This window comes from Rhinichthys klamathensis, unplaced genomic scaffold, assembly GCF_029890125.1.
Source record: "Rhinichthys klamathensis goyatoka isolate OS25496 unplaced genomic scaffold, OSU_Roscu_1.1 h1tg000191l_1, whole genome shotgun sequence".
In the NCBI taxonomy this organism is placed as follows: Eukaryota; Metazoa; Chordata; class Actinopteri; order Cypriniformes; family Leuciscidae; genus Rhinichthys; species Rhinichthys klamathensis.
Genome location: NW_026606717.1, coordinates 7,281,185 through 7,309,111, shown reverse-complemented (window position 1 = coordinate 7,309,111; position 27,927 = coordinate 7,281,185). Strand labels below are relative to the sequence as shown.

The 27,927-nt window shown below is 39.1% G+C and overlaps 1 protein-coding gene across 1 annotated transcript in view; it reads right to left on the bottom strand.

Annotated features, from left to right (window-relative positions):
• Positions 1–27,927, bottom strand: part of chm (CHM Rab escort protein) — an 88,481-nt gene that overhangs the window by 15,642 nt on the left and 44,912 nt on the right. The window contains exons 9-12 of the mRNA XM_056262247.1: positions 19,129–19,206; positions 11,975–12,079; positions 7,008–7,071; positions 2,640–2,736 (exon numbers count right to left, since the gene is read on the bottom strand). Coding sequence (XP_056118222.1) covers positions 2,640–2,736; positions 7,008–7,071; positions 11,975–12,079; positions 19,129–19,206 — 344 coding nt within the window. The remainder of the gene's footprint in view (positions 1–2,639; positions 2,737–7,007; positions 7,072–11,974; positions 12,080–19,128; positions 19,207–27,927) is intronic.

Here is a 27,927-nt window from a genome sequence, read left to right as displayed (position 1 = left end):
AACAAGTGTATTTCCATCAACAAACTGCTTTATCTATCAAACCGTTTCAGACACTATGAGAAAGGAGGTGATGCTGCAATTTATATCGTGAAAAAATGAAAGTGTTTTTTGACCTTTTAAGCATGTGAACCTGTTGTAGGAGACCTCCAAAACAAAATTAGGAACCTTTAAAATAGCATAATAGGGGCACTTTAAGTCCTCCCTTCACGAATATCCTCTGATTGAAGCTTAAAGGGCCTTAGTAACATGAAGAAAGTATGGGGCCTATTCTGATTTTATATTGATTTTTAAAGGTAAAGTATGCATTTATTTGTTAAAATACTAATCTTTCAATACTTAGGGTATACTAAGGGGTCCTATTATGATTTTTCTTTTTTTCTTTTGACATTTGCAGCTTTTTTTTTTAGTGTGTAATGTTGTTGTTTGAGCATGAAAAAGGTCTGCAAAGTTATAAAGCACAAAGTCACTCCAAAGGGAGTTTTTGTCTATATCATTAAGCACAGTTTCTGAACATTTACATTTAAATAATTCCTGCCCAGGGCACACACAAAATAAAGGCATGGTTGAGTTGCGTTAGTAGTGTGTTGAAACTTGCGGTTAAGGTCAGGGGTGTGACATTTCCCAAACACGCTCGAAGCGGTTGACCAATCACAACACACTGGCCCAGCCGACCAATCAGAGCACATTGCGCTTTTCAGAAGGAGGGGCTTCATAGAGACCGGAACTAAACTGAGCGTTACTGACAGACCGGGAAGAGAGGTGCTGCAACAATGTCAAATATGTGAAAAATAAGGTGTTTTTTAAACATCCAAGGGTAAAAATCAATTCTAGTAGACCCCAAAAACAAAATCAAGAGTTTGAAAAAGGGCAAAAAGGGTCCCCTTTAAAATATACCCCCAATGTAATGTGAAGAGGCTGAATCTGGGGCCGAGGACTATCAGGAATATCTGCTTGTTCAACCATATTTTTTGCAACACAGTTTGGTGCTGCTAGTGGCTTAAAATTGCACACTTCACCTTCAAAGTCTACAATCAGTGGTCTTGGTTTCGAAAGCACATCCAACACAACCAGCAGCGCAAGTAAAACAGTCTTGTCATAAGTGGTTAATGATAAATAAAGACCATCTTCTCCTGCGAACGCATGTCAGTCACGGTCATCATCATCCGCTGATTGCGAAGGATGCTTTCAGGTAGAAGTGCATTACTTAAAGAGGAATGACTATGATCCATCTCCCTGTGGGATCGGGCTATAGAAAAGCAAACGATAGTTCTGATCCAGCTTCCTATCATTTCCCCTGAACTCAATTCCCAGAGAGAGGAAGTGGAGTTCCGCTGATTAAGCTTTTCATTCCCCCGTGAGGACGGAGTCAGTCACTGGGGTCTGCGCCAAGACCCCTCCACCATCTCCACCTGATCCCCTTCACGATGATTGATAGCAAGATATGGCCAGTGTAACAAACACAATAACTTTCATAAATAACAATGGAGTTAATGATGGAGTCATCACTGAGGTGGGCGGTGAACTGAGTTTTGTGAAGGACAGTTTTGACATCTGGGTGTGTTCAAAGACTATCAATGTGCATCGCTGTGACAATTCTTGGAAGATCACTGATACTGGTTTTGTAAAACAATGCAAAACGGAAGCATTTATTTAATTATTATGAAAAAGTTTGGAATGATTCAGATTTTTTCTTATGCTCACCAAGGCTGCATTTATTTTATCAAATTTATTTTCAGCATCATTACTGCAGTCTTCAGTGTCACATGACCCTTCAGAATTAATTCTAATTTGCTGCTTAATATACATTTATTATTAGTATTATCAATGTTAAAACAGTTTTTGCTGGTTAATTTTTTTGTGGGGAAATCTTGAAAAAAATGTTTTCAGGATTCTTTGATGAATAGAAAGCTCAAATGAACAGCATTTATTTGAAATATAATTATTTTGTAACATTATAAATGTCTTTACTGTCACTTTTGATTAATGCAATCTTGCTAAATAAAAGTATACATTTCTTTAATATTCTTATTTTAAATATTACACCAAACTTTTGAATGGTAGTGTATCACGGTTTTCACCAAAATGTTAAGAAGCAAAAACTGTTTTCAACATTGATAATAATAATAATATAGAAATGTTTCTTGGGCAGCAAATCATATTAGAATGATTTCTGAAAGTTCATGCGACACTGAAGACTGGAGTAATTATGGTGAAAATTCAGCTTTGATCACAGGAATAAATACAATTTTAAAATATTTTCAAATAGAAAACAGCTATTTTAAATTATAATCATATTTTACAATATTCTGCAGCACTGGTGATCATAGTGACTGTGTGACATCAGACTGTGACCACTTTTGGCTTGTATTAATATTTGAAAACAGAAATTGCACACTATCATTACTAGGTTGTTGGTAAATTTTAGAACTGGCAGAAGGGAGATCTGCAAATTGTTAGGAAATAATCGTCTGCGCTTTGAAAAGTCAGCAAACAAGGTTGAAACTTAAGTGTCATGTTACAAGACCTGACCTGTGAGGAATGTGGAGCAACATGCATTTACCATATGATTATTGTGAATGTATAACTGATGTGTGATCATGGCCAGAGTGTTGTGTGACTGTGGTGGATGTGTAACTCACAGGTGCCAGGCATGCAGGTCATGGAGGAGGAACAGAGCTCCACCATCCTCACAGCTGGTGCAGAAGATCCCAGAGGAGGAATCGTCACCAACGAGATCTGCCAATAAAACAAGAAACGCACTACTACATCACGGGTGTCCAATCCTACTCCTAAAGGGCAGTGACCCTCCAGGACCAAGTTTGGAAACGCCTGACTTACATCTTACAGTTTACATAAAGGATATATGACTGACATATCATTCACCAATTCACCCTGTCACAACAAGCAAAGTGCAGAATCTACAGTTAGTGAAATGAAGAAATTTCAGCACAAAAAAATAAAAAAATAATAGTAATAATATTTTTTTTGGGGTATTTTACCCAAATTGTGAGTCTGTCAAATACATAATGGCATAGTATGTAAACTTAAGAGGATAATGCAGAGCTAAAACCTATTAGCTACATTTTGTGCCTGTGTAACAGGATCTATATAATCCTGTTATTACAATCCAGACAATATTTTCATACTGTCCTTGGGTAAAACTATGTTAAAACTGCTTTTTAATCAAGTCCAAGTGCAACAAGACAAGTGTGCCAACAAGAAAAGTGTTAAAGAGGAAGAGAATGCTCGTTTGGCGACTGTCATTCCAAAGGACGAACGGCTAATTAAAACCAGCCTGAATATTTAATTACGTTTTGTCACACACAGTCATGTAATATTCCATTTCCACACCGTGTCAAGACGCTGATATTAATTTCTGTTCGCCCGGGCTAATGAGCATAAATTACACCCACTTTTCCTTCCTCTCCTGATCTGCTTTGAATATTCAAGCATGAATTCCTGATGGAGAGCAAATTGGGCCGAGATTCAGAAGCTGTTCTGACCACTCTGCTTCCTTTTCCTGTACTCTGGTGGACAGCACTCAAATTAGCCTAAGAGGACGCTTGCATGTCACCGTCCACTCTCGCATTGGAGACATTTATTTATCCAATTCTAAACCAGTAACAGCAAACAGAATTACTGTCCTTTCATTGAACTGGTTATTTTTTCCTCTCATAATTCACTTTAGAATGTTACGCTCAAGAACGGGATGTCAAAACTATTGTAACGATCCCACAAATCGGCTCTGATGTTTTGTTGCTTCTATGCCTGCCGAATCTTGGACGTGTTCCAAGAATCCATCCAAATGTGATATGCAGCATAAAAAAGATGTAATGCAATACAAGTTGAAAAGCAAAAGTGCAAGGCTGGCAAGAAACGTGCCACACAAACACACACAGCAGAGATGGGTCAATGCCCTTTAAATGTGTATGTGGATATGCAAGAAGGAGGGGAGAAGGAAGGAAGGAAGGAAGGAAGGAAGAAAAGCAGGCAGGAAGAAAGAAAGGAAAAAATATACAAGAAGAATGAAAAATAAAGAAAGGAAGAAAGGAAGGAAGGAGGGAGGGAGGGAAGGAGGGAGGGAGGGAGGGAAGGAAAGAAGGAAGGAAGGAGGAAAGGAAGGAAGGAAGGATGGAAGGAAGGAAGAAAGGATGGAAGGAAGAAATGAAGGAAGGAAGGAAGGAAGGATGGAATGAAGGAAAGAAGCCTGGAAGGAAGGAAGGCTGGAAGGAAGGAAGGAAGGAAGGAAGGAGGGAAGGAGGGAAGGAAGGAATGAAGGAAGAAAGGAAGGCTGGAAGGAAGGAAGGAAGGAAGGAAGGAGGGAAGGAAGGAAGGAAGGAAGGAAGGAAGGAGGGAAGGAAGGAAGGAGGGAAGGAAGGCTGGAAGGAAGGAAGGAAGGAAGGAAGGAGGGAAGGAAGGAAGGCTGGAAGGAAGGAAGGAAGGAGCTGGAAGGAAGGAAGGAAGGAAGGCTGGAAGGCAGGAAGGCAGGAAGGAAGGAAGGAAGGAAGGAAGGAAGGAAGGAAGGAAGAAGGCAGGAAGGAAGGAAGGCTGGAAGGAAGGAAGGCTGGAAGGAAGGAAGGAAGGAAGGAAGAAAGGAAGGCTGGAAGGAAGGAAGGCTGGAAGGAAGGCTGGAAGGAAGGAAGGAAGGAAGGAAGGAAGGAAGGAAGGAAGGAAGGAAGGAAGAAAGGAGCTGGAAGGAAGGAAGGAAGGAAGAAAGGAGCTGGAAGGAAGGAAGGAAGGCTGGAAGAAAGAAAGGAAGGAAGGAAGGAAGGAAGGAAGGAAGGAAGGAAGGAAGGAAGGAAGGAAGAAAGAAAGGAGCTGGAAGGAAGGAAGGAAGGCTGGAAGGAAGGAAGGAAGGAAGAAAGGAAGGCTGGAAGGAAGGAAGGCTGGAAGGAAGGAAGGAAGGCTGGAAGGAAGGAAGGAAGGAAGGAAGGAAGGAAGGAGCTGGAAGGAAGGAAGGAAGGCTGGAAGAAAGGAGCTGGAAGGAAGGAAGGAAGGAAGGAAGGAAGGAAGGAAGGCTGGAAGGAAGGAAGGAAGGAGCTGGAAGGAAGGAAGGAAGGAAGGAAGGAAGGAAGGAAGGAAGGAAGGAAGGCTGGAAGGCAGGAAGGCAGGAAGGAAGGAAGGAAGGAAGGAAGGCTGGAAGGAAGGAAGGAAGGAAGGAAGAAGGCTGGAAGGAAGGAAGGCTGGAAGGAAGGAAGGAAGGAAGAAGGCAGGAAGGAAGGAAGGAAGGAAGGAAGAAGGCAGGAAGGAAGGCTGGAAGGAAGGAAGGAAGGAAGGAAGGAAGGAAGGAAGGAAGGAAGGAAGGAAGGAAGGAAGGAAGGAAGGAAGGAAGGAAGGAAGGAAGGAAGAAGGAAGGAAGGCAGGCTGGAAGGAAGGAAGGAAGGAAGGAAGGAAGGAAGGAAGGAAGGAAGGAAGGAAGGAAGGAAGGAAGGAAGGAAGGAAGGAAGTTAAATGTGCATGTGGATCTGCAAGAATGTCTGAATGTGAATGTCAGTAAAATCAAAGATATGTGTATTGATTTCTGGCGTAATCATATAGCAACCTCATCTACTATTATTAACAACCAACCCATTGAACTGGTTGAAGTATTTATGTTCTATAATTGATGTTACATTTCTAAATTTCAGTCTGTGTAAGATGAGTCAGCAAGAAAGCCAGCCAAACTCAACACTCACAAGACATTGATTACTGTCTTTTATAAGGCATACACTGCATCAGTTTAAACATTCTCATTATTTGTTGTTTTGCCTCTCTAAAAATTAAAACTGCACAGGAGAAAGTTGTTAATAACTGTAGTACAGTGCTAGGAGTGAAATGGCCTGGGTTGACAGATTTATTTAAAAAGCATGTGCTTAGGAAAGTGAACTACATTATATCTGATACATCTCTTCCTCTTCATCCATTCCAGACTTTGCCTTCAGTGTCTTTGTACAGAGTCCCTTTAGCTAAAACCAACAGATTAACACCCTCATTTGTACCATGTGCTATAACTTTGCTTAATTTAAATCGTAAAAGGTAGATTTTTAATTTGTATTACTTATTTTGATGCTGTGTATTTGTCAGTCTTGTATGTGTTGGTAATTTCCATGCTGCAGAACTAATTGCCTCTAATTAGTCAATAAAAGGTTAAAGTCTAAAGTCTTAAAGATGAATAAATGATCAAAGAATGAACAAACAAATGAGTGAACAAAAGATCAAATGAAAGAAAAACAAAGATAAAAAAATGAAAGAACAAATCAACAAAATAATAAAAGAAACTAAAACAAAACAACAAACAACAAATAAAAGAAGAAACAAAAGTATAAACAACTGAAAGAATTGAAATAAATAAATAAAAAAGAACAAATTAATAAACAAAAAGAAAAATCAAAGGAACAAATGAATAAATAAAAAAACGAAAGAATGAACAAACAAAAGATCAAAAGAAATAACAAACGAATAAGCAAAAGGAAAAAAAATGAACAAATGAATATGCAAACAGCCGAAAGAATGAACAAAAAAAGAACAAATAACAAATGAATAAGCAAAATGAAAATATAAAAAACACTAAAGAACGAACAAACAAAAGATCAAAGGAAAGAACAAATGAATAAGCAAATAGAAAAAACAACCGAACAAATGAATATAAAAAACAACTAAAAGAATGAACAAACAAATGAAAGAAAAAGAAAAGAAAGAACAAATTAATAAACAAAACGAAAAACAAACAAATTAACAAATACAAAAAAAAAAAAAAAAAAAAAAAAAAACTGAAGAAATGAAAAATAAACAGTTACTCTATTTAAGGTGATGTATTGTACTTACTCTAGTAAGTACTGAGTAATATTTATTAACTACATGCACTTGTACATGAGTTACGGGTTAGGGTTAGTCACTTGTAATTATGCATACTTTACTGTTATTACTATAGCAAGTACATGTAGTAACAAGTAACTACGTCACCTTAAAATAGAGTGTTACCGAACAAACAAATGCCTGTACAAAAGCAAGAAAGCAAGCAAGCTAACCTGCTGATCAGATTCTGAAGGCAGCACAGATCTGTCTGTGATGAGCACTGCTCGAGATATCTGCCTGTGGACAAAGATGGAGAAACAGAATTAAAGGGATAGTTCACTTTGAAATTAATTTTTGATATGTTTTAGCTTACCTCCAGTGCATCCAAGATGTAGGTGTCTTTGTTTCCACAGTATCTTCAATTTTGATAATTTTAGGTAAAACCGTTGTTGTCTGTCAGTCATACAATGGAGGTGAAGGGGGTCCTCCTCAAAGAGCAGTCAAAATTAAACATTATTTAATGACTCGTAAATGTAAGTACACATTGATGCCCTAAGACACGAAACGAGTGGTTTTTGTGAGAAAACGAACAGTATTTATATTGTTTTTACCTCTTGTAACCACAGCCATGCCCAAGTTATCTGAGGGCGCGGACGCTTCCGTGTGTGACGTGTACGCAGACTGGTGCATAGATATATATACCCTAGATGTCGCCTTGGCTAAGGTTTCGTTCCAATGAACTGCCGTCGCCAAGGCGACATCTAGTTTATCCTGGGGCGTCATGCAAGCCAAAATTCTGGGGGGGCACAATCTGAGACGTTGCAATTGTTTTCTGACAGGTGATATGGATCATGTTAGGAGGGGTCAGGGGGTTTCTCCCCCTGAATTTTTTTTAAATTCTGGCTGCTAAACATACCATTTCAATGCAGTTTGGGAGGGACAGAAATACCTTAACGGAGCTAGCAGCAACACTCCTCTATCTGATTCTGAGGACTAAGTTAAAGTATCTATTTTGTAAGTTTATGTAAAAGACAGGTTGATGAAAGAACTGTAAGCTCAAATTCAAAAGCTTTTCAAGTCTACTTCATTAAAGCATGTTTACACACACACTTACTGTACACTTAGGCCTACTACACATGATTTTAAAAACACATTGCAGTTTTTATGTTATGATTTTAAATTGGTATGTGACCTAAGAACGATCTTACATTAAAGGTAGCCTACATAAAGGTGCTGAGGTCTGACTTTGTGGTGCTCTGAAATTAAGTTATTTTAATATTAATATGTGATGAAGGACTTTAAAAGAAGTTTGACAGATTTCAGTGCTGAATAAGGTTAACACTACCCCGTTTATTTGAAAATGGTTAATATTTGACAGAAATGTAAAAAAGTAATCAAATCAAATGCAATATGTATAGCGATCTGTATAACAACTATGCTGTAGGGATTTGGGGGGTAGTCCTACTATGATATTAGACTACATTAAAAGATAATGAATTTCAAACCTGAACCAAACATATTTTTTAATTCAAAGATCAAAGTCTGTCATTAGTCTTTAGTCTGCCAAAAAAAAAAAAAAACCATTAAAATCATGAACTCATATGTCATTGTGAAAAAAAAATGTGTTACTGTTGTAACAGTGTGTAGGCTAAATCAGACCTTTCAGGCTATAGCCTAACGCTAATAAGCCTTATGGCAAAATTATTATTACAACTAAATTGTCGGTCATTAAATAGGAAAACTAAATAATTTTGTAGATGATTTGCTTTGTGTAGGCCTAACCCGACATCAGACATTATAAGGCCCGGACGAAGTTTTTTTTTGCACACAGTGACGCGACCAATCAATCACTCCTTTAATGCTGCGTTCACACCAGACGCGAATAGCGCGTCAAATTCGCGCCTACCGCGTCTAGTTATAGCCTACGCGTGAACACTTTGAATCCATTCACGCGTCAAGAGCAAATGACGCGCGTAAAAAAACTAAAGTTTAGACTGGCTGCCTGCACATTCACTGTCCTCGCGGCTGCGGCTGCTGCAATTGGAAGGGGCTGGCTGCAGGACGACTCAACTTCCACGGACAGTTTTTAATATTTTATGTCAAGATTTTGCTTTAGTATAATTTTCGGGACAATTAAGGCCGGTTTCGGGACAACAGCTTAGATTTGGGGACTGTCCCGAATTTTTCGGGACTTCTGGTCACCCTAGGGAGGAAAAATCTGAGGGGGCACGTGCCCCCTCACTTTGAATGGGCATGACGCCACTGAGTTTATCTATGCACCAGTCTGCGTACACGTCACACACGGAAGCGTCCGCGCCCTCAGATAACTTGGACATGGCTGTGGTTACAAGAGGTAAAAACAATATAAATACTGTTCGTTTTCTCACAAAAACCGCTCGTTTCGTGTCTTAGGGCATCAATGTGTACTTACATTTACGAGTCATTAAATAATGTTTAATTTTGACTGCTCTTTGAGGAGGACCCCCTTCACCTCCATTGTATGACTGACAGACAACAACGGTTTTACCTAAAATTATCAAAATTGAAGATACTGTGGAAACAAAGACACCTAACATCTTGGATGCACTGGAGGTAAGCTAAAACATATCAAAAATTAATTTCAAAGTGAACTATCCCTTTAATATCCTAACAAAAGAAAAGGCGAACGGGAACAATCATTAGAGACAGAGAACACATTATAAAGGAGATTATTCAGAAAAGAGAAAACTCAAAATGACCCTAAACATGTACAGTAATTGCAAGGAATAGGTCACACATAAATGCAAATTGACATCATTTATTCAATCTCATGTCATTTCCAAACTTGTACGACTTATTTTTTTTTTTTTTTTTTTTAAACTTGCGGACGGACGGACGGAGAGGTTTGACTGTGAAATACACTCACCTAAAGGATTATTAGGAACACCTGTTCAATTTCTCATTAATGCAATTATCTAATCAACCAATCACATGGCAGTTGCTTCAATGCATTTAGGGGTGTGGTCCTGGTCAAGACAATCTCCTGAACTCCAAACTGAATGTCAGAATGGGAAAGAAAGGTGATTTAAGCAATTTTGAGCGTGGCATGGTTGTTGGTGCCAGACGGGCCGGTCTGAGTATTTCACAATCTGCTCAGTTACTGGGATTTTCACGCACAACCATTTCTAGGGTTTACAAAGAATGGTGTGAAAAGGGAAAAACATCCAGTATGCGGCAGTCCTGTGGGCGAAAATGCCTTGTTGATGCCAGAGGTCAGAGGAGAATGGGCCGACTGATTCAAGCTGATAGAAGAGCAACTTTGACTGAAATAACCACTCGTTACAACCGAGGTATGCAGCAAAGCATTTGTGAAGCCACAACACGCACAACCTTGAGGCGGATGGGCTACAACAGCAGAAGACCCCACCGGGTACCCCTCATCTCCACTACAAATAGGAAAAAGAGGATACAATTTGCAAGAGCTCACCAAAATTGGAAAGTTGAAGACTGGAAAAATGTTGCCTGGTCTGATGAGTCTCGATTTCTGTTGAGACATTCAGATGGTAGAGTCAGAATTTGGCGTAAACAGAATGAGAACATGGATCCATCATGCCTTGTTACCACTGTGCAGGCTGGTGGTTGTGGTGTAATGGTGTAGGGGATGCTTTCTTGGCACACTTTAGGCCCCTTAGTGCCAATTGGGCATCGTTTAAATGCCACGGCCTACCTGAGGATTGTTTCTGACCATGTCCATCCCTTTATGGCCACCATGTACCCATCCTCTGGTGGCTACTTCCAGCAGGATAATGCACCATGTCACAAAGCTCGAATCATTTCAAATTGGTTTCTTGAACATGACAATGAGTTCACTGTACTAAAATGGCCCCCACAGTCACCAGATCTCAACCCAATAGAGCATCTTTGGGATGTGGTGGAACGGGAGCTTTGTGCCCTGGATGTGCATCCCACAAATCTCCATCAACTGCAAGATGCCATCCTATCAATATGGGCCTACATTTCTAAAGAATGCTTTCAGCACCTTGTTGAATCAATGCCACGTAGAATTAAGGCAGTTCTGAAGGCAAAAGGGGGTCAAACACAGTATTAGTATGGTGTTCCTAATAATCCTTTAGGTGAGTGTATGTGGCAAATATTGGATTTAAGAGCTTGAAAGTCTGCATAGCACTGTATGCTTTCAGCGTATGGGAAAGAGCAGCTACATGATCCTTGCAAACATCTTCTGTTGAGTTCCACAGAAACTCATACGGGTTTGGAACAACATGAGAATTGAAAAGGAAAAACTTTCATTACATGGAAATGTGCAGGATACACGTTTTTAAAAACGTGTAATTTTGCATTTCACAAAGAAGTCGTTGTTTTAGTTAATATAAGGACTTTTTTTACTTGACTGAAAAAAAAAAACCCTCAATTGATAAAGATGTCGAGAAACGTGTTATGTATAAACTGGGGAAACCAGCCAATCACAGTATGAAATACAATTTGGTTAATTTTTGGTATATTAGAGGTATAAAGGAATAACACAGAACAATGAAAACAGAACAAATGTAGGTATAAAAGGTATAACGTTTTTATTGTGGTAGTATTGAATATAGAAGATCATGATTCTGATTGGGTGAAAAGAAAGTGAGATGTCAACACTGTAACGCCCCTCTTCATTATAACAGCTGATGCACGTTAGACGGGACAATCAATATCTTTTTTTCACGCTTTCTCATTAATTACAGTAATGAATACTAATGGACCCTTTTCACAGACTGTGATGAAGCATTTTAACTGTCATAGGCATTGTAAATCCTGCAATGTTTTTTATCTTCTCTTTTTTCTATTTTAAATGCATGTACATTATAACACTACACTTTGTATTACATTACCTTTGCATCAAATTACAAAAAACTAGTTACCGCTGCTGTGAGGGTGTTTCTAATACAGCGGCTGTGGGAGTGACGGTAAAAATGACATCTTTCTCTCTTCTGACAGCCGTTATCAATCTCTCTCTATTTTTTTGCCTCTTTTTGAATGTTGTGAAAACACTATTGTGGAGTTTTTCTTTTGCCATTTAAGCAAATGGGAACACAACAAATATACTTAATGTAGTCTCTCATTCACCGCTATATAAGTTTACCCAACTATGACGACTTTCACTTCTGAGAAACCCGGAAATTTAACAAAAAGAGGGTCAATTTCACTTTTGTGTGCTTACCTGTACGCTGTGCTCTGTCTTTGTTCATCTCTGATGTACGAATCTTCAACCACAAAATGACTGCAGCTGATCTTCTGACCGCGTGTATCAATCACCGCTTTAACTCTGTGACGAATGCATACAAGAAGATGTATCAGGACAAGAAAAAGCCCATGCCCCAAACCAGCTTTCTTTATCCAAAAACCTGCTCTACTCACAAAAGGGACAAGAGATGGTCAGATTATGATTTGAAGATAAAATATTAAACACTAGAACATCATATATTAGCTGTCTCATCCTTCATGGGTCAGGTGGTTACTTCTAAAAGCTCATTTTATAAAAGAAGTGGCCTGTCGTTTCATACGTGTCACTATAGGAAAATGTGTTGCTTTGGCATTTTGCGTGAGGTCAGTATGTCATGTTAATAATTTTGCATATTGCTGGACCTACGTGGTTCATGACAATATATCAATCAGGGCTCGATATTAAGCCTCGTCCAGTGTGCATGATCTAACATTTGATCAATAAATTCAATCATAATAATAAGACACTATAGGGCTGTTAATTTACACAATACAATTTCAATTAAACTACAATAGCATACAATTACACTAAAATAATTTATTCTGCAATATTACAACTGCAATAAACTATGTCATGAGATTAATGTTTTAAAATTGAGGAAAAAAAGCAATGATATTAGTAAACATCAAACTAAACTGCCAGTAGGTGGCAGCAAGTCACTCAATGAGTGAGTCATTGAATCATTCATTCAACCGATTCGTTCAAAATGCTGTATCATTCAGTAACCAAACACCGCTGAGTTTTGCTTTTTGCTTTGCACAATAGTTCTGCTGTGATCTTAGTTTGGAACTATTTTTGTTGATGAAATAGAACAAGAACAGTCAATAGTGTCTAAAATGTAAGTGACTTAACATTAACTATTTGTTTATTGAACTATAAAATCAATGTAACATTTGCAGTCGTGATAATATTCGGCAATACAGCTCCCTTGGTCGTGTTATGTTGTTTGCCATAAATATATCATGTGGTATAAAGAAAAAAAAAACGAAACTTTTTGAATCTTTACCTCACGAAAGTCTCTCACAAAGAGACAGGCAGCACGACCCTCAACAGAAATGTAATAAAATCAGAATCCTTCTTGCGTTTCGATGCTTCCCTGGTTTTTTTTTTGTCTCAGAAGTTTTAATGACCGGGCAAGTAAAATTCTCTTTCGCTTGCCCCTTCAAAATATCCACTTGTCCCGGACAAGCAGACAAGCGTTAATGTCAAGCCCTGTCAACGTTACATTTGAAGCAATTTTGGTTCCTGTTTGAACATTAAACAATTTTGGTACTTTGTCGGTTCGTCACATATCATCAAAATGTAAAATCTGGGTCCTGAAGAAAAAACAGTTGTGAACCAGTGGCCTAGGGCACAAGTTTGACCTATCCTCCTTTAATCTCTGCAAGCGAGAAGGAAAAAGAGCGAGTGAGAGAGAAAAAGGTGGAACAGAGGAGAATCTGTTGGCTTGTTATGTCAAGAGTTATAAATGTGCTTTATAGGGCTCATTATCCAAACTAATGGGCTGGGGGTGACATCCTTGAAATGGACTTTCACAACACAATAAAGGGGCAAGAGAGCGTCTCCCTCCCCTGACGAAAACTTCAGGCCTCGGAATAATCCTCCCCCAATGCCTAGATTGACTGCAGGACAGATCTGTTTATGTAAATGAAGATTTATTTACTCGGAGGAACTAGCAGAGGAAGCGGAGGGTTTCCAATCAATCGTCAGCCAATGGGGTGAAGGAAAGCATTATGGGATACATTTCACAAACCTAACACACCTGAGGGCAACCGTAGCAGGACGCTCTTGCTCACAGGAAGCTGCTTCTGAATCAAGAGACCAAACTACGCAATTTAGGAAAATTACTGCAAGGCTCAACCACGATTTTAGCCAGTCTAAGAGAGAGTCGGGCCAATTGAAAAAACTATCAGGACGATCTTTCGTTCCATGATCTTGTACATGTGATTTTATGCTTTAAAACTTAAACATGTGTTTTTAATTCTGTGAATTCAGTTACAATTGTATCATTTATTATGACAAATTAAAAAGATGGTCTTATATAAATTGTAGAATATATACAGTATATAGTGAAAATTGTTGAAAACTAATTTTATTTTACATTATATATATATATATATATATATATATATATATATATATATATATAAATAACATTATTTTGTCTTTACAAAAAACCTAACAACAAATAATTATTGGCATTTTGAATATGAATTCAAACAAATGCATTTTAACTAAATATAAACTTATTTTATGCATATAAAATGAAGTATTTTATTTGTTGCTACAAATAAAAAATATATTTTTTTATTGTGGGGTAAGTGAAAATGTTGGCAGTGCAAGTCAAAATCTGAACTACTCCAACTGTTGACAAGCAAAAAAATCTGAATTTTGTATGTCAATCAAAAAAAAAAGTTGTTATTTTCGAAAAGGTTTCTTCAATTCGTTTTTTTCCTCAGCGCACACTATGTAAAGAGTTTTTTTTACAAGTGCATAAGTTTCTTCTGTCAGTGTGCATAAAACACTTAATAGTGCTAATGATTCCGTTTCACTTGCAACCAAGGCCAGTGTCGGCTTTGTAGATCATCATAAGAGTTCATAAATCGCCTTCATAAACCACGTCAGTGGCCTCTGAACCAATCAGCGTGATAACCTTGCACCCAACGATGCATGCGTTCAAACTCATTTGAATTTTATATACGTCTCTGCAAATGTGGTTTTGTGTAGGCTAAACAGATCATATGCTGAATGACACCATGACGGATATTACAAGCAAGAAGATTATTTGTCTTGGTAAATATTGCATAAAATAGTACACCATTGTTTTAAATCAATGAAAGAATCTGTGTATACCAGTGTTGTTATTGTTAAAGTCCCACTGTAGTCAATCATTTTATCCCTCAGAACTCACATTTGATCACCAAAATTACATATTTAAAAGTTTTTTCCCCTGAAATTTTTTTTTTAAATAGCTTGAACGTAACTCTATACCCTTGGCTAATTTAGTATAAGCGGTTCTATGAATATGCAAATTAGCCCCGCCTCCACCCACTCCCACCAGCTCAGAGATCCACTCGATGATGATCACACGTTGACGTGATTGGTTACAAGGTATTTTGTGACGTCAGAAACAGAGACTCTCTTAGATCGGCCAAACTAATAGTTAAGCCTTGCAGTAATTTGCGTAAATACATAGTTTGTTCTCTTGATTCGGAAGCAGCTTCCTGTGAGCAAGAGCGACCTACTAAGTTAGGTCTGTAAAGCTTAAAGGGATAGTTCACTTTGAAATTAATTTTTGGTATGTTTTAGCTTACCTTAAGGGCATCCAAGATGTAGGTGTCTTTGTTTCCGCAGTAGTTTCAATTTTGATATTTTTAGGTCAAACCGTTCTTGTCTGTCAGTCATATAATGCAGGTCTATGGTCACTTCCTCAAAGAGCATGCACAGAGAAGTCCAAATTAAACATGATTTAATGACTCGTAAATGTAAGTACACATTGATGGCCTAAGACATTGATGGCGGTTTGTGTGAGAAAACGAATAGTATTTATATCGTTTTTACCTCTTGTAACCACAGCCACGTCCAAGTGATCTGAGGGCGCCGGCGCTTCGGTCTGCAAAAGCGCCGGAAGTGATCTTTCGCGCGTGTACGTCACTCATTGTTTACACAGATTTCGGAAGTGTTACCTTTCACTGTGAAGATCTAAACATATTTAGATATACAGGAAATCGCAATGGAAGACGATTTCGATATATCAACAGACAACGTTGATTATTATTATTTTTTTTTTGAAGAGATCACTTCCGGCGCTTTCCGGCGCTTGCGCAGACCGAAGCGCCGGCGCCCTCAGATCACTTGGACGTGGCTGTGGTTACAAGAGGTAAAAACGATATAAATACTGTTTGTTTTCTCACACAAACCGCTCGTTTCATGTCTTAGGCAATCAATGTGTACTTACATTTACGAGTCATTAAATCATGTTTAATTTGGACTTCTCTGTGCATGCTCTTTGAGGTGGTGAACATTTTCCTTTTTGGGTGAACTATCCCTTTAAGGAGGGCTACTTATGTCTCTATTTCCAGGTTTCCATTGACATTTTTTTAAAGCAAATTGTAGAATAATCAAACATCTTGGAAACACTAAGATGTAATTGAGAATGTCCAAAATGTACATAAATGTGGTGGATTTGAATTTGTTGAGAAGACGTGCATAAACGACAACACATTTACAGAATAACTTCACAGCCGCGCATCAAAATTAATGAATAATCCTCTCAGATGATTGGTTACTACCTCTCAGACTCATCAAATCAAAATGTATTCATAAAGCGCTTTAAAAACCACAGTGTATCAGTGCTGTACAATAATTTTTTTTAACGAATACATTAAAATACAATAGAAAAAAACATTATTGCTCCCAAACGTAAGGCATCTGACGCTAGTGTTTCGTCTGCGCATATTAAACTGCAAATAATTTATTACATAAAAAAAAAAGACATCCTCTGCAGCAAGAACTTCCATTTACATTGGAATTTCCCTTTCCACTAGAAGTGGCGATTTTCTTCTTTGGAACACGAGGCGAAAACGCTGCTTTATTTGCAAATAGTTTTTCCGATATTTAGATTTTGTGCATGAATTGAATTCGCAACTTGGATAGTCAATGTGGCTTGGATATCTCCTTCAGTGCAACTAAATCACAATAATAGCACTGCTTGTTTTAGCAGGCACCTCCAAAAAAGCGATCTTATCACCAGTTGAGTTCTGTTGACGTGTAAAATGAATTTGGACAAACTAATTCGGACAAGTGATTGAGTTGCCTGTCGTGGCGGTGACAAACCGGACAGTGCTGGACCGTCTTCCGCATGGAGTGGCAGGTGGGATTTGAGGGTCTGTAATCCTCTGCTGCATTATTAATCTGGCTCTACCCTTTTCAACTTTATGTCTGTAATAAGAGCAGACATAGGGCGGTAATTTATGATGCCAGGGAAATTAAAATCATTGTTCAGCCTGCCAGACACCTTGCCAGGTTTTTTTTTTCACCTTCATGAAACTTTTTCCATGGATGATGTATGGCGCTAACCTCCAGCGCAGGGCTGACTCCACATGGGGCGCCACTAGAGGAGGGCATGGATGGTCCGCGCTAGATGCTTTATAGACTGAGCTCAGGGTCTGACGGACACCTCTGTCTGGAGCTCTGCCAGCTCCCAAGCCAAATCCAGACCGGCCCCGGTCAGGTGAGTCTGGCTTCAAGCCCAAATTTGGATGAAAGAATTCGCCTTGAAACTTCGCAGTGCTCCAGTTATATGGGGATATTGGTGGCGATCACAAAGAACTTGCAGTAAAATATCCATTAAGGTCATCTTGGTTGTTTTTCGTATGCTACGTTAAGTTGAGGAACACCTCCTGCTGGGCCGCTCAAGGAGAACTGACGTTTGGGATGGCTGACCGCATCCAGGGACAGACGTCACATATCAAAACTTAACTGACCTCCGTCAAATGGCCTCCTAAAAGGAGCGAATAAACAACCTGAAAGATTTGTTGGGAGAACAAATTGCAAAAGTTATCCGCTTGGTTAAAGAATAAATATTTATTCTTTCTTACCTTTACCTTTTCTGAAAGGTAGATGTTGGTAAGCAGTTGCTAGGCATAGAAGAACTGACACATACAACAGCTGCTGGTCAAGACGTTTATTTGTGCACCTCTTAAAATGTTATTTATTATTTAGCAAAAGTTGGTCGGGTTTACAAAATGCAAAATCGCTAACATTACCGACTAGATTTCATTCTAATACACGAGCTTTTCATTTGATTCAATTCCGTTTTCGATTTGATTCGATTCATTTTGACTAGGTTTGATTACATTTCTATTCAATTCTGATTTAACTGGGCATATTTCAGTTATAATGTCGAAATATGAAAGACATTCTCTCTCAGCTTCTGCTGTAAATTAAACAAGGACACTTCTAGCAAGGTATATTATGAAAATATTATAGGTTTAATATTAAAATTTATAAAACATTTATTGCATTTATTTATATATACATTTTTATGTACTGTTATTATAACAATGTTTTGCTTTTGTTCATAAATTGGAATGCACTGGTTGCACTGTATGTTTAAAAAAAAACAAAAAAAAAAACAGAACTATATTAGTCTGCTGGTGTGGACGCTAATATAGTAATCATTATAGTTGTCGTTCTTGGTGTGAATGGGCCTTTAATCAGAAAATCAATTTTTTTTAACCCATTCCTAGTCTGGAGGATATGTCCATCTACTAGTTTACGAGCAATTTATGATTTTATGATAAACGACAGGGAAATGCATCTAATTTGAGCGCTGCTGCACCGGCAAGGTACGCAATAGCCTTAACACTAGTAAGCTACTGCTATCACATGTGTAAGTTTCGCGCACTACATCCAGAGGAATCCAAGCCCCCTGGGTCATTCACCAGCAAGATGAAAGAAACTCAATATAATCGCCAAAGAGAGGGCCAAAGAATGAGAGAGGAATAAAGAGAGAGGGAAAAAACCCAGATCTAACCTAGTTTATGACAACAATCCACCTTTGAAACTCATTAAAGGCCTTTCTGGTGGGGCCTGACGCACATTATCAGCACAGATTAATCAAGGGAGACGGGAGATGAACTCTCATTTTTTAAGAGGCAGCAACAGAGGGCTTTTTTGTCTTCAGATGAAAATCAATTAGTGGAGGTAAGGCCACGAGGAAAAAGCGGCATCACTCATCGCCGGCCCAAGTGGCAGAGTCTGTGATTTGTCTTCCGAGCTCGGCTGCTTAAGGGGGGCTGGTACCGCTGTCTCCCTGAAAATTAATTTCATATCTATATTCCGAATACATCCCCCCGCCCCAACCCATTCACTCATGTGCGCCATCTCTTGGCCTTGTTTTTGAGTACCCCGTACACAAATGGGCTCTGATCAGCCTTGGGATACTGGAGTGGTGTGAATCAACCGGAGGAGGAAGTTAATCTACTTATCTAATTGAATTTCTGAGTGTTATGAGTTGAAAGTTGTTGTTTTTCATCTAAATGTGTGTTGTCAAAGCGCAAGAACAGAATCAGTGGTGAACTACTTACTTGTTGGATCCCTTGTCCACAACCAGGCACTGCACTGAGTGCCGAAGACAATAAATTCCTCCAAATACGGCACACATTCTGCAAGGAGAAGAAAAAAAAAGTAACACTTTACATACGCTTGCGTTATATGACATCCAATCTGAATGGAACTGCTAAACACCCGTAATTACAGCTGATGGCATGACATTAAAAAGGGCTGATCACACCTTGTCCACACAGAAAGGACAAAATCCAATGCATTTGACAAGGCAAAAATGTCACCAAGATCTTAAAATGTGTTACCTTTACAAGTAAAGCTTTCTTGAGATTTTGTGGTGATGATAAACAGCAGCTTAATTAAACTATAAACACAACGACAAAGTGATTCACATATTCTTAAAAAGCCTGGAGACAAAGACAGAGAGAAACACAAAAAAAGATGAACGGACAGACAGAAGCTGAGATAAAGTAGCCAACATACTTTGTGTGGTTGCACACAGTAACTATTTATACATTGGTGTCCTTTATCTCATTGCCATTTCTGCAGTTTTAAGAATAAATGCAGAAGAAAAACAAGACGGTAAAAAGACGGAAAAAATTCGGTAAAAGTATTGTCAAATATTATTACAATTATATATATTTGTATTTTGTTTAAATATTTAAAAAAAATGATGGCAAGGAAAAATGTTCAGCATTATTACTCCAGTCTTCAGTGTCACATGATCCTTCAGAAATCATTCTAATATGCTGAAATTTGAAAATACATTTTAAAAACAGTTGTGCTGCTTAGAAATGTTGTGGTAACCATGATACATTTTGTTTTTCAGGATGCTTTGATGAATAGAAAGTTCAAAATTTGGACTTCAATATTTGAAATAGAAATGTAACATTGTTAATGTCTTTACTTTCGGTTTTGATCAATTTAATTGATCAGTTTCCTTGTTGAATAAAAGTATTTTTAAAAGTGTGTGTGTGTGTATATATATATATATATTTACATATACAAAGAAATGAAGGGTCTATAATTTGTATGGTAGATTTATAATTTATCGGATAGAGACAGAATATCAACCAAAAAATCCAGAAAAAAACCCCCATTATATAAAGGTTATAAATTAATTTGCATTTCAGTAAGTGAAATAAGTATTTGATCCCCAAGCAAAACATGACTTAGTACTTGTAGCTTCTGTTGGCAAGCACGGAGGTGAGATGTTTCTTGTAGTTGGTCACCAGGTGTGCACACATCTCAGGAGGGATTTTGGTCCACTCCTCTTCTATACTCTCAAAATCCATATGGTTTCTTGGCTGCCGCTTGGCAACTCGAAGTTTCAGCTCCCTCCACAGATTTTCTATAGGATTAAGGTCTGGAGACTGGCTAGGCCACTTCAAGACCTAAATGTGCTTCTTCTTGAGCCACTCCTTTGTTGCCTTGGCGGTGTGTTTTGGGTCATTGTCATGCTGGAAGACCCATCCACGACCCATCTTCAGTGTTCTGGCTGAGAGAAGGAAGTTCTCGTCCAAGATTTTACGGTACATGGCTCCGTCCAACGGCCCCTCGATGTGGGGAAGTTGTCCTGTACCCTTAGCAGAGAAACAGCCCCAAAGCATAATGTTTCCACCTCCGTGCTTCCCTCCAAACACAGCGAGTTGAGTTGATGCCAAAGAGCTCGATTTTGGTCTCACCGGATCACAGCACTTTCTCCCAAGCCTTCTCGGAACCATTAAGATGTTCATTGGCAAACTTCAGACGGGCCTGTTGAGCGGTGGGACCTTGCGGGCGCTACAGGATTTCAATCCATTGCGACGTAGTGTGTTACCAATGGTTTGCTTGGTGACTGTCGTCCGAACTGCCTTGAGATCGTTAACAAGCTCCTCCCATGTGGTTCTGGGCTGATCCCTCACCTCTTTCATAATCATTCTTACCTCATGAGGTGAGATCTTGCATGGAGCTCCAGACTTTTGTGCAGACTTCAATTTCCAAATAATGGCACCAACACTTGTCTCCTTCTCACCAAGCTTCTTGCTGATGGTCTTGGAGCCCATTCCAGCCTTGTGCAGGTCTACAGTCTTGTCCCTGGTGTCCTTTGACAGCTCTTTGGTCTTGGCCATGGTGATGGAGAGGTTGGAATGGAAGATACAGATTCTGTGGACAGGTTTCTTTTATACACATTACGAGCTGACGTTAGAAGTATTTTCTTTAAGTGACAGGACTAATCTGTGTTCCACATGGGCACATAACCAATCTGTGGGAGGCAGAATTCTTGCTGGTTGTTGGGGATCAAATATTTATTTCACTCGATCAAATGCTAATCAATTTATAACCTTTATATAATGTGTTTTTTTCCTGGATTTTTTGGTTGATATTCTGTCTCTATCCGTTAAAACAAACCAACCATAAAAAAATTATAGACCCTTCTTTTTAAGTGGGAAAACTTACAAAATCAGCAGGGAATCAAATAATTATTTCCCCCACTGTATATATATCTATGTTATTATACACACGTGTCTGTCTGTGTGTGTTTGTGTGTGTGTGTTAAGGGATATAATTGTGTAGATATAGTATATATGATATATACACATACACTACCAGTTAAAAGTTTTGGATCGGTAAGATTTATAATGTCTTTAAAAGAAGTCTCTTCTGCTGCATTTATTTGATTAAAACTACAAAAAACCAAAACAGTAATATTGTTAAATATTATGACAATTTAAAATAACTGTTTTCTATTTTAATATATTTTTCAAATGTAATTTATTCCTGTGATCAAAGTTGAGTTTTCAGCATCATTACTCCAGGCTTCAGTGTCACATGATCCTTCAGAAATCATTCTAATGCTGATTTGATGCTAAAAAAACATTCATTATTATTATCAATGTCGAAAACAGTTGTGCACAATTTTTTTCCAGGATTCTTCGATGAATAGAAAGTTCAAAAGAACAGCTTTTTTTTTAAATACAATCTTTTGTAACATTATAAATGTCTTTACTGTAACTTTTGATCAATTTAATTCATCCTAATAGATCCGAACCTTTTGACTGCTAGTGTATATATATATATATATATATATATATATATATATACACACACACACACAGTATATAAACAGGACACAGTATATAAATTTACACTGAAACAAATCCATCCGCCACCATGAAGTAACATGAAGGGCATAGGTTGGATATTAGGTCACATAAATATGTCTGAAGACAAAGATGGAGAGATGGAAAAGGACACTTTGCTGTTCACTCAGAGCTTAAACAAGGGAGAAAAAAAAGAAAAAAAACTTCTGGCCTTGTCTGCCCAGATTAATATAGAGACATGGCATCTTAATAAAGTGCAAAGATAAAAAAAAAAAAGAGAAAAAAAAAAAGAGAGGCTAAATCTGCCAGCAATCATCAGGGCCCATCTCCTGTCCTCCACAAAACCCCATAGAGGCAGCAGGGAAGCCCTTTGATGTCATTAACCCTAACTGACAGACGTTTAAGCTGATATTACTCTAATTAACTGCCCGCTGTCGGCCCCAATGATGCAGTCGGGTGGAGTGCGTGGGCACTGCCATTCCCTCTCCAGGCCCCAGCACTCGCCCTGGCGACATCACTCGCCATCACGGCTAAATTAACAGTTGTGAAAATCCAGTACCCCCACAAGCCCCTGCTCTTTATAGCCTCTAAATGGCATTTCAGTTCCTATCAAGACGGGAATCAGGGGACGTGATTTTTTAATACGGTAGCAAAACAATGGAGGCCATTAATAGCCCGACGCCGTGACAGCGCGCTCACCGATGATTTATGAGTTTGTGTATAATTTGATTATGCTATTAATTCCACTGATTACAGCTGCAGCGAGTGTGGAGAAGGTCACATCCAAAATAAATCTTCGACAACTCCCTCTTTCTCGTCACCTAACACCCTCCTCCCCCCCCTTACCCCACCGACATCACCACAAAACAACTGCCTCCAACTAGTTATTTCTGTAATTAAAAAGTAATGTAACAAGAAGCACAAACAAGCTTCGGGGCTCTAATGGCAACATCACGGCAGAGCTTCAAATAAATTGAACGGAGGCCCGTAAGGACGGAAGCTTTTTTCATGCCGCAGGAAATGCAATGCTATGATATCCCAGCGTTTTCAGAGATAACAGGTTGAGATAGCTATAGGCTGCAATCCATAACGAATTTCACTTTGCAAGCTATGATGTTCTACTTTCTGTTATTTATATTGATCTAGAAAAGGGATATTAAGGGACATTCCTAAAAGCTACTTTGTGCTAAGGTACGAGTGTCAATTTGTGCATAACGTAAAGTACCGTTCAAAAGTTTACATTTAGGAAGATTTTTAAAGTCTTTCTTTTGCCCACTACTGCTATATTTATTTTTTATTAAAAAAACACAGTAAAAACAGTAATATTGTAAAATATCATTACAGCATAAAATAACTGTTTTCTATTCATTTCTTTTTAATTGGAATTTATTCCTGTGATTGCAAAGATGAGTTTTCAGCTTCATTACTCCAGTCTTCAGTGTCACATGATCCTTCAGAAATCATTCTAATATGCTGATTCGCTGCTCAAGAAACATTTCTAATCAATGTTGAAGACAGTTGCCTAATACTTGGACACAGTGATCATGTTTTTTCAAGATTCTTAGATGAATAGAAAGTTCAAAAGAACAGAATTGATTTGAAATAGAAATCTTTTCTAACATTATTAATGTCTTTACTGTCACTTTTGATCAATTTAATGCAACCCTATTAAATAGAAGTATACATTTCTTTAAAAAACAACTTTTGATCGATAGTGTAACTAAGTAACAAATGATAAATGAAATATAAATTAAGAAATCAAAATAAAGGAGTTAATAAAGGTTGTACTTTTATTATTAATGAACTTAACCCAACTTGTATGCACAAATGCACACAGCAATCCTTCATGCACTCTTAAAGAGATAGTGGGTTAATTAAAGGGTTAATACGCCTATCCATTTAAATTAGTACATCTAAATCTTAAATTAGGCAGTAACAATTAGAAACTCCATCTTGATCATCTAAAAAAAAAAGTTACAAAAAAAATGGCCTTTTGACAATTTTTGTTTGTTTGATAAGAAAAAAAAAAAAAAAAAAAAAAATCACTCTCTTTAAACAAAAGAGCATAACATTCTGCTCAATCTCCCAGCAGATAGTCAATAATGGGCCGGAATTGAAGCCATTAATCTAAAAGATCTTGAATGCATCCCTAGTGACCAGTTAGATCTCAGTCTATTAAACAAAGGCAAGAAAAGCTTGACTCGCTTGATTAAAGCAACACAAAAACAACAACAAAAAAACCTGATGCCACATTTGGACGTGCTTCCTCCTCAAAAGCCAAACCAGGTTTGGGGAAAACATCTGAGCGCCCATGGGAAGCCCCCGAAAAAAAAAAAAAAAAACCCCAGAGCGTTTTATTAGCGTTCTGTGTGTCGACAATAAATCCCCTTGCCTTGCAGGAGATGCTAAACAAACAAAATTACCACACGCGGCAAAGACCACTTACCTGTCAGGTTCATTGCCGGCAAATTCGCTTGTAATCTAGGGTGCTGGAAGCCGAGTGGGGGGCTAATGGTTGGCCAATAATTAAAAGAAAACAAAGCGCCATGCTGGCTGGCAGGCCTTTCTCTGCGAAAATTAAATCCTGTTTGGATCTGAATAAATTAAATGTTTATTGCTCCCCGAGAACACACGGTAAAGGGGGAGGAAAAAACGAATGACAGAGAGGAAACGCGGCGTGTGAGGGAATGCTGGGAAGACAATCATCGCCTCTAATTAATGCATTTCCCCGTCCTCTCAATCTGTTTCTGTTTGACTGTTGTCTGATTGGAGCGCCGTGATCGCAGGTGCAAATCATAACCTGTCACGGCCAAATGTGTTTACCGGGCTGAATGGATCACGCCGGCTCCAAAAAACATCCCAGCGACGGGGAGACGGAGGAACCGGAACGGGGGCGCAGAAGACGGAGGATGGCAGTCAGAGTGCCAAAGGTTATTTAGAAATTAAAAAGTCTCCGCTGTCAAAACTTGAGGGATAATGCGGGGCGAGGACGGTAAAGCATTTCATCACTATATTAGCGGAGCTGCTCGCTGATCTGTGAATAACTGAGAGAGTGAGCATTATTGAGTTTGCACCTCCATCTATCCATCTATCACCTGCAAGCAGGTATCAGCGTGATGAATGAACCCGCCTTCCCTCGCTTGTTCTCTCCGTCTGACTTTTGTCTCTCAATCCCTCGCCTTTTGTCCCCTCTGAGGTCCACCTCTTTCCATTTCTCCACAAGTTTTTTGAACTCTTTTTTTCCTTCTGTCATCTCTCTCTGTAGTGCTTCATTTCTCTAGTGGACTCGCCTGTCTGCTGTGACATTCTACAACTGTATAACTCACATTTGCGAATGGCACATGGTGCAGACTTTAAAGTTAGATGAAATGAAAATGAACCCTGTTTATTTTCTAAATGCATGTCATAGGCCCTGTTTACGCCTGATAACAAGATGCATTTTAGTCAATCGGATCACAAGACGACGAGGGAGACACATTCCTGTTTACACCTTGTGTTTTAATCCGTCTCTTTTGTCCACTTTCAACCACTTCTGTCCTGATTTCTTCGAGGGGAGGGTCTATGGGCGGGTACATGTATGAGCTTTTTCAGATCTTCCGATCTAATGGATGAAATAAGCTCACGCAATTTACATATGAATGTGAAAGGAGACAGAAAAACATACGGAGGGCATCAGCTTTCGTTTCTGCTCTGAAAGTCGCAAGACCACACCGAACGCAGTGAGTGCGTGTTAGAAATCATGATTGGTGAGAGAACTTTGTGCCTGGTATGTTTTTCATCTATAAACCAAACTTGGATCTCCATCTGACAAAGTTTAAATCCAGTCTGGCTAGCGCGCTTCTCATGATGTTTGCGCATCAGGTCATTAGACGGAGAGTAGGTGGTCTTTTGTGGCTGTTTGAACGAATTCGTTTTCGATTCCCTTCGAACCAAGGCGTTCGACACGGTCAATAGAGAGGCCCTCTGGATGCTTCTGGCAAAACTTGGATGCCCAGACAGGTTCGTGAACCTAATTAGACTGTTCCATGATGACATGACTGGCCAGGTACTGTCCGGAGGTGAAACGTCAGAACCTTTCAGTATTGTCAATGGCGTAAAACAAGGCTGTGTCCTGGCTCCTGTCCTCTTCAATCTCTTCTTTACATGTGTGCTGAACCATGCAGTCAGAGACCTTAAACATGGGGTATTCTTGAGGTACAGGTTGGGCTATTCAATCTTCAACGCCTAAACGCTAGGACCAAAACAGTGGAGAGAATAATACTTGAAGCACTATTTGCCGACGACTGTGCTCTTATGGCGCACACAGAGTCTGATCTTCAGTGCATTGTCAGCAAGTTTGCAGAAGCCTCCCGTCTCTTTGGTCTGACCATCAGCCTGGGTAAGACAGAGGTCCTTTTACAATGAGCCCCTGTTTCCAATTCCCTTCCTCCCTCTATCACCATTGAGGGGACAAAACTAAAGACAATCGAACATTTCAAGTACTTGGGTAGTGTTATCTCTTGCGATGGAACAATAGACAAGGAGATCAGTGCCCGTATATGCAAAGCAAGTCAAGCTCTTGGCCGCTTGAAAAACCGGGTACTGAACCAGCATAACATCAGACTAAACACAAAAGTAAAACTGTACAAGGCTATTGTTCTTACTGGCCTTTTGTATGGATAAGAAACATGGACCTTGTACAGAAGACATTTGAAACAGCTGGAACAATTCCACATACGCAGTCTGAGGTCACTTCTCGGTATTAGCTGGCATGACCGCAAAACGAACCTTGAGGTCCTGGACAGAGCCAAGACAACCAGCATCGAAGGCATGATCTTAAAATCTCAGCTTCGATGGACAGGGCACGTCATTCGTATGGCCGACAGTAGATTGCCAAAACAGCTTCTATATGGTGAGCTCTCCTTAGGCAAACGAAAGCGTGGCAGACCACGTAAAAGGTTCAAAGACTGTGTGAAGTCCTATTTGAATCTTGCTGGAATCGCCCCAAAAGATCTAGAGCTTCGCGCACAAGACAGGTCTGGCTGGTGTACTCTCTCAAGGCAGGCACAAGGCGCATTCGAGGTGAGACACCGCGTGCACATCACTGAGGCCCGAGATAGGAGGAAGTTGGTTGAATCTGCAAGTACTGAACTAGGACAGTTCCCATGTCCCTACTGCGAACGGTTGTGCCGTTCTAGGATTGGGCTCTATAGCCACATACGAGCCCACAAATAGATGAGTTGTGTAAAGGACCGTCATCATCGCTATCGATGGACTACCAAGAGGCGGTCTTTTGTGGCTGTTTGAACGCATTCGACCACATGAGCGCTTGCACTATGAAAGCAATCCGGTCGAATGCGTTTTCGATTCCCTCTAGAAGTGGTCGAAAGTGGACAAGCTCAAAACGTTTTAGACCCCTTTTACACCTGTATTTAGTGTCGTCCACTTGTGATCCGATCGACCAAAACGCATCTTAATACCAGGTGTAAACAGGGCCATAGATCTTATTGTGAACACTTCACACATGTATATCCCATAAAAAAAAATTCAAAAGTAGTTTTGTGAAACCGACAGACATCTATCTGATGACATCCAATCATTTAGTTTGCTTAAACCCGCCACTGCAAGCTTACGTTCATCTGTCTCCATTTTTGAGAGCATCAGCAAAATTTCAAAATCCAATCAACAACCGATGCATAGAAACATAGGTCTTGCCCTACATTTTTATATATTATATCAATACATTGGAATTAGAGGTCG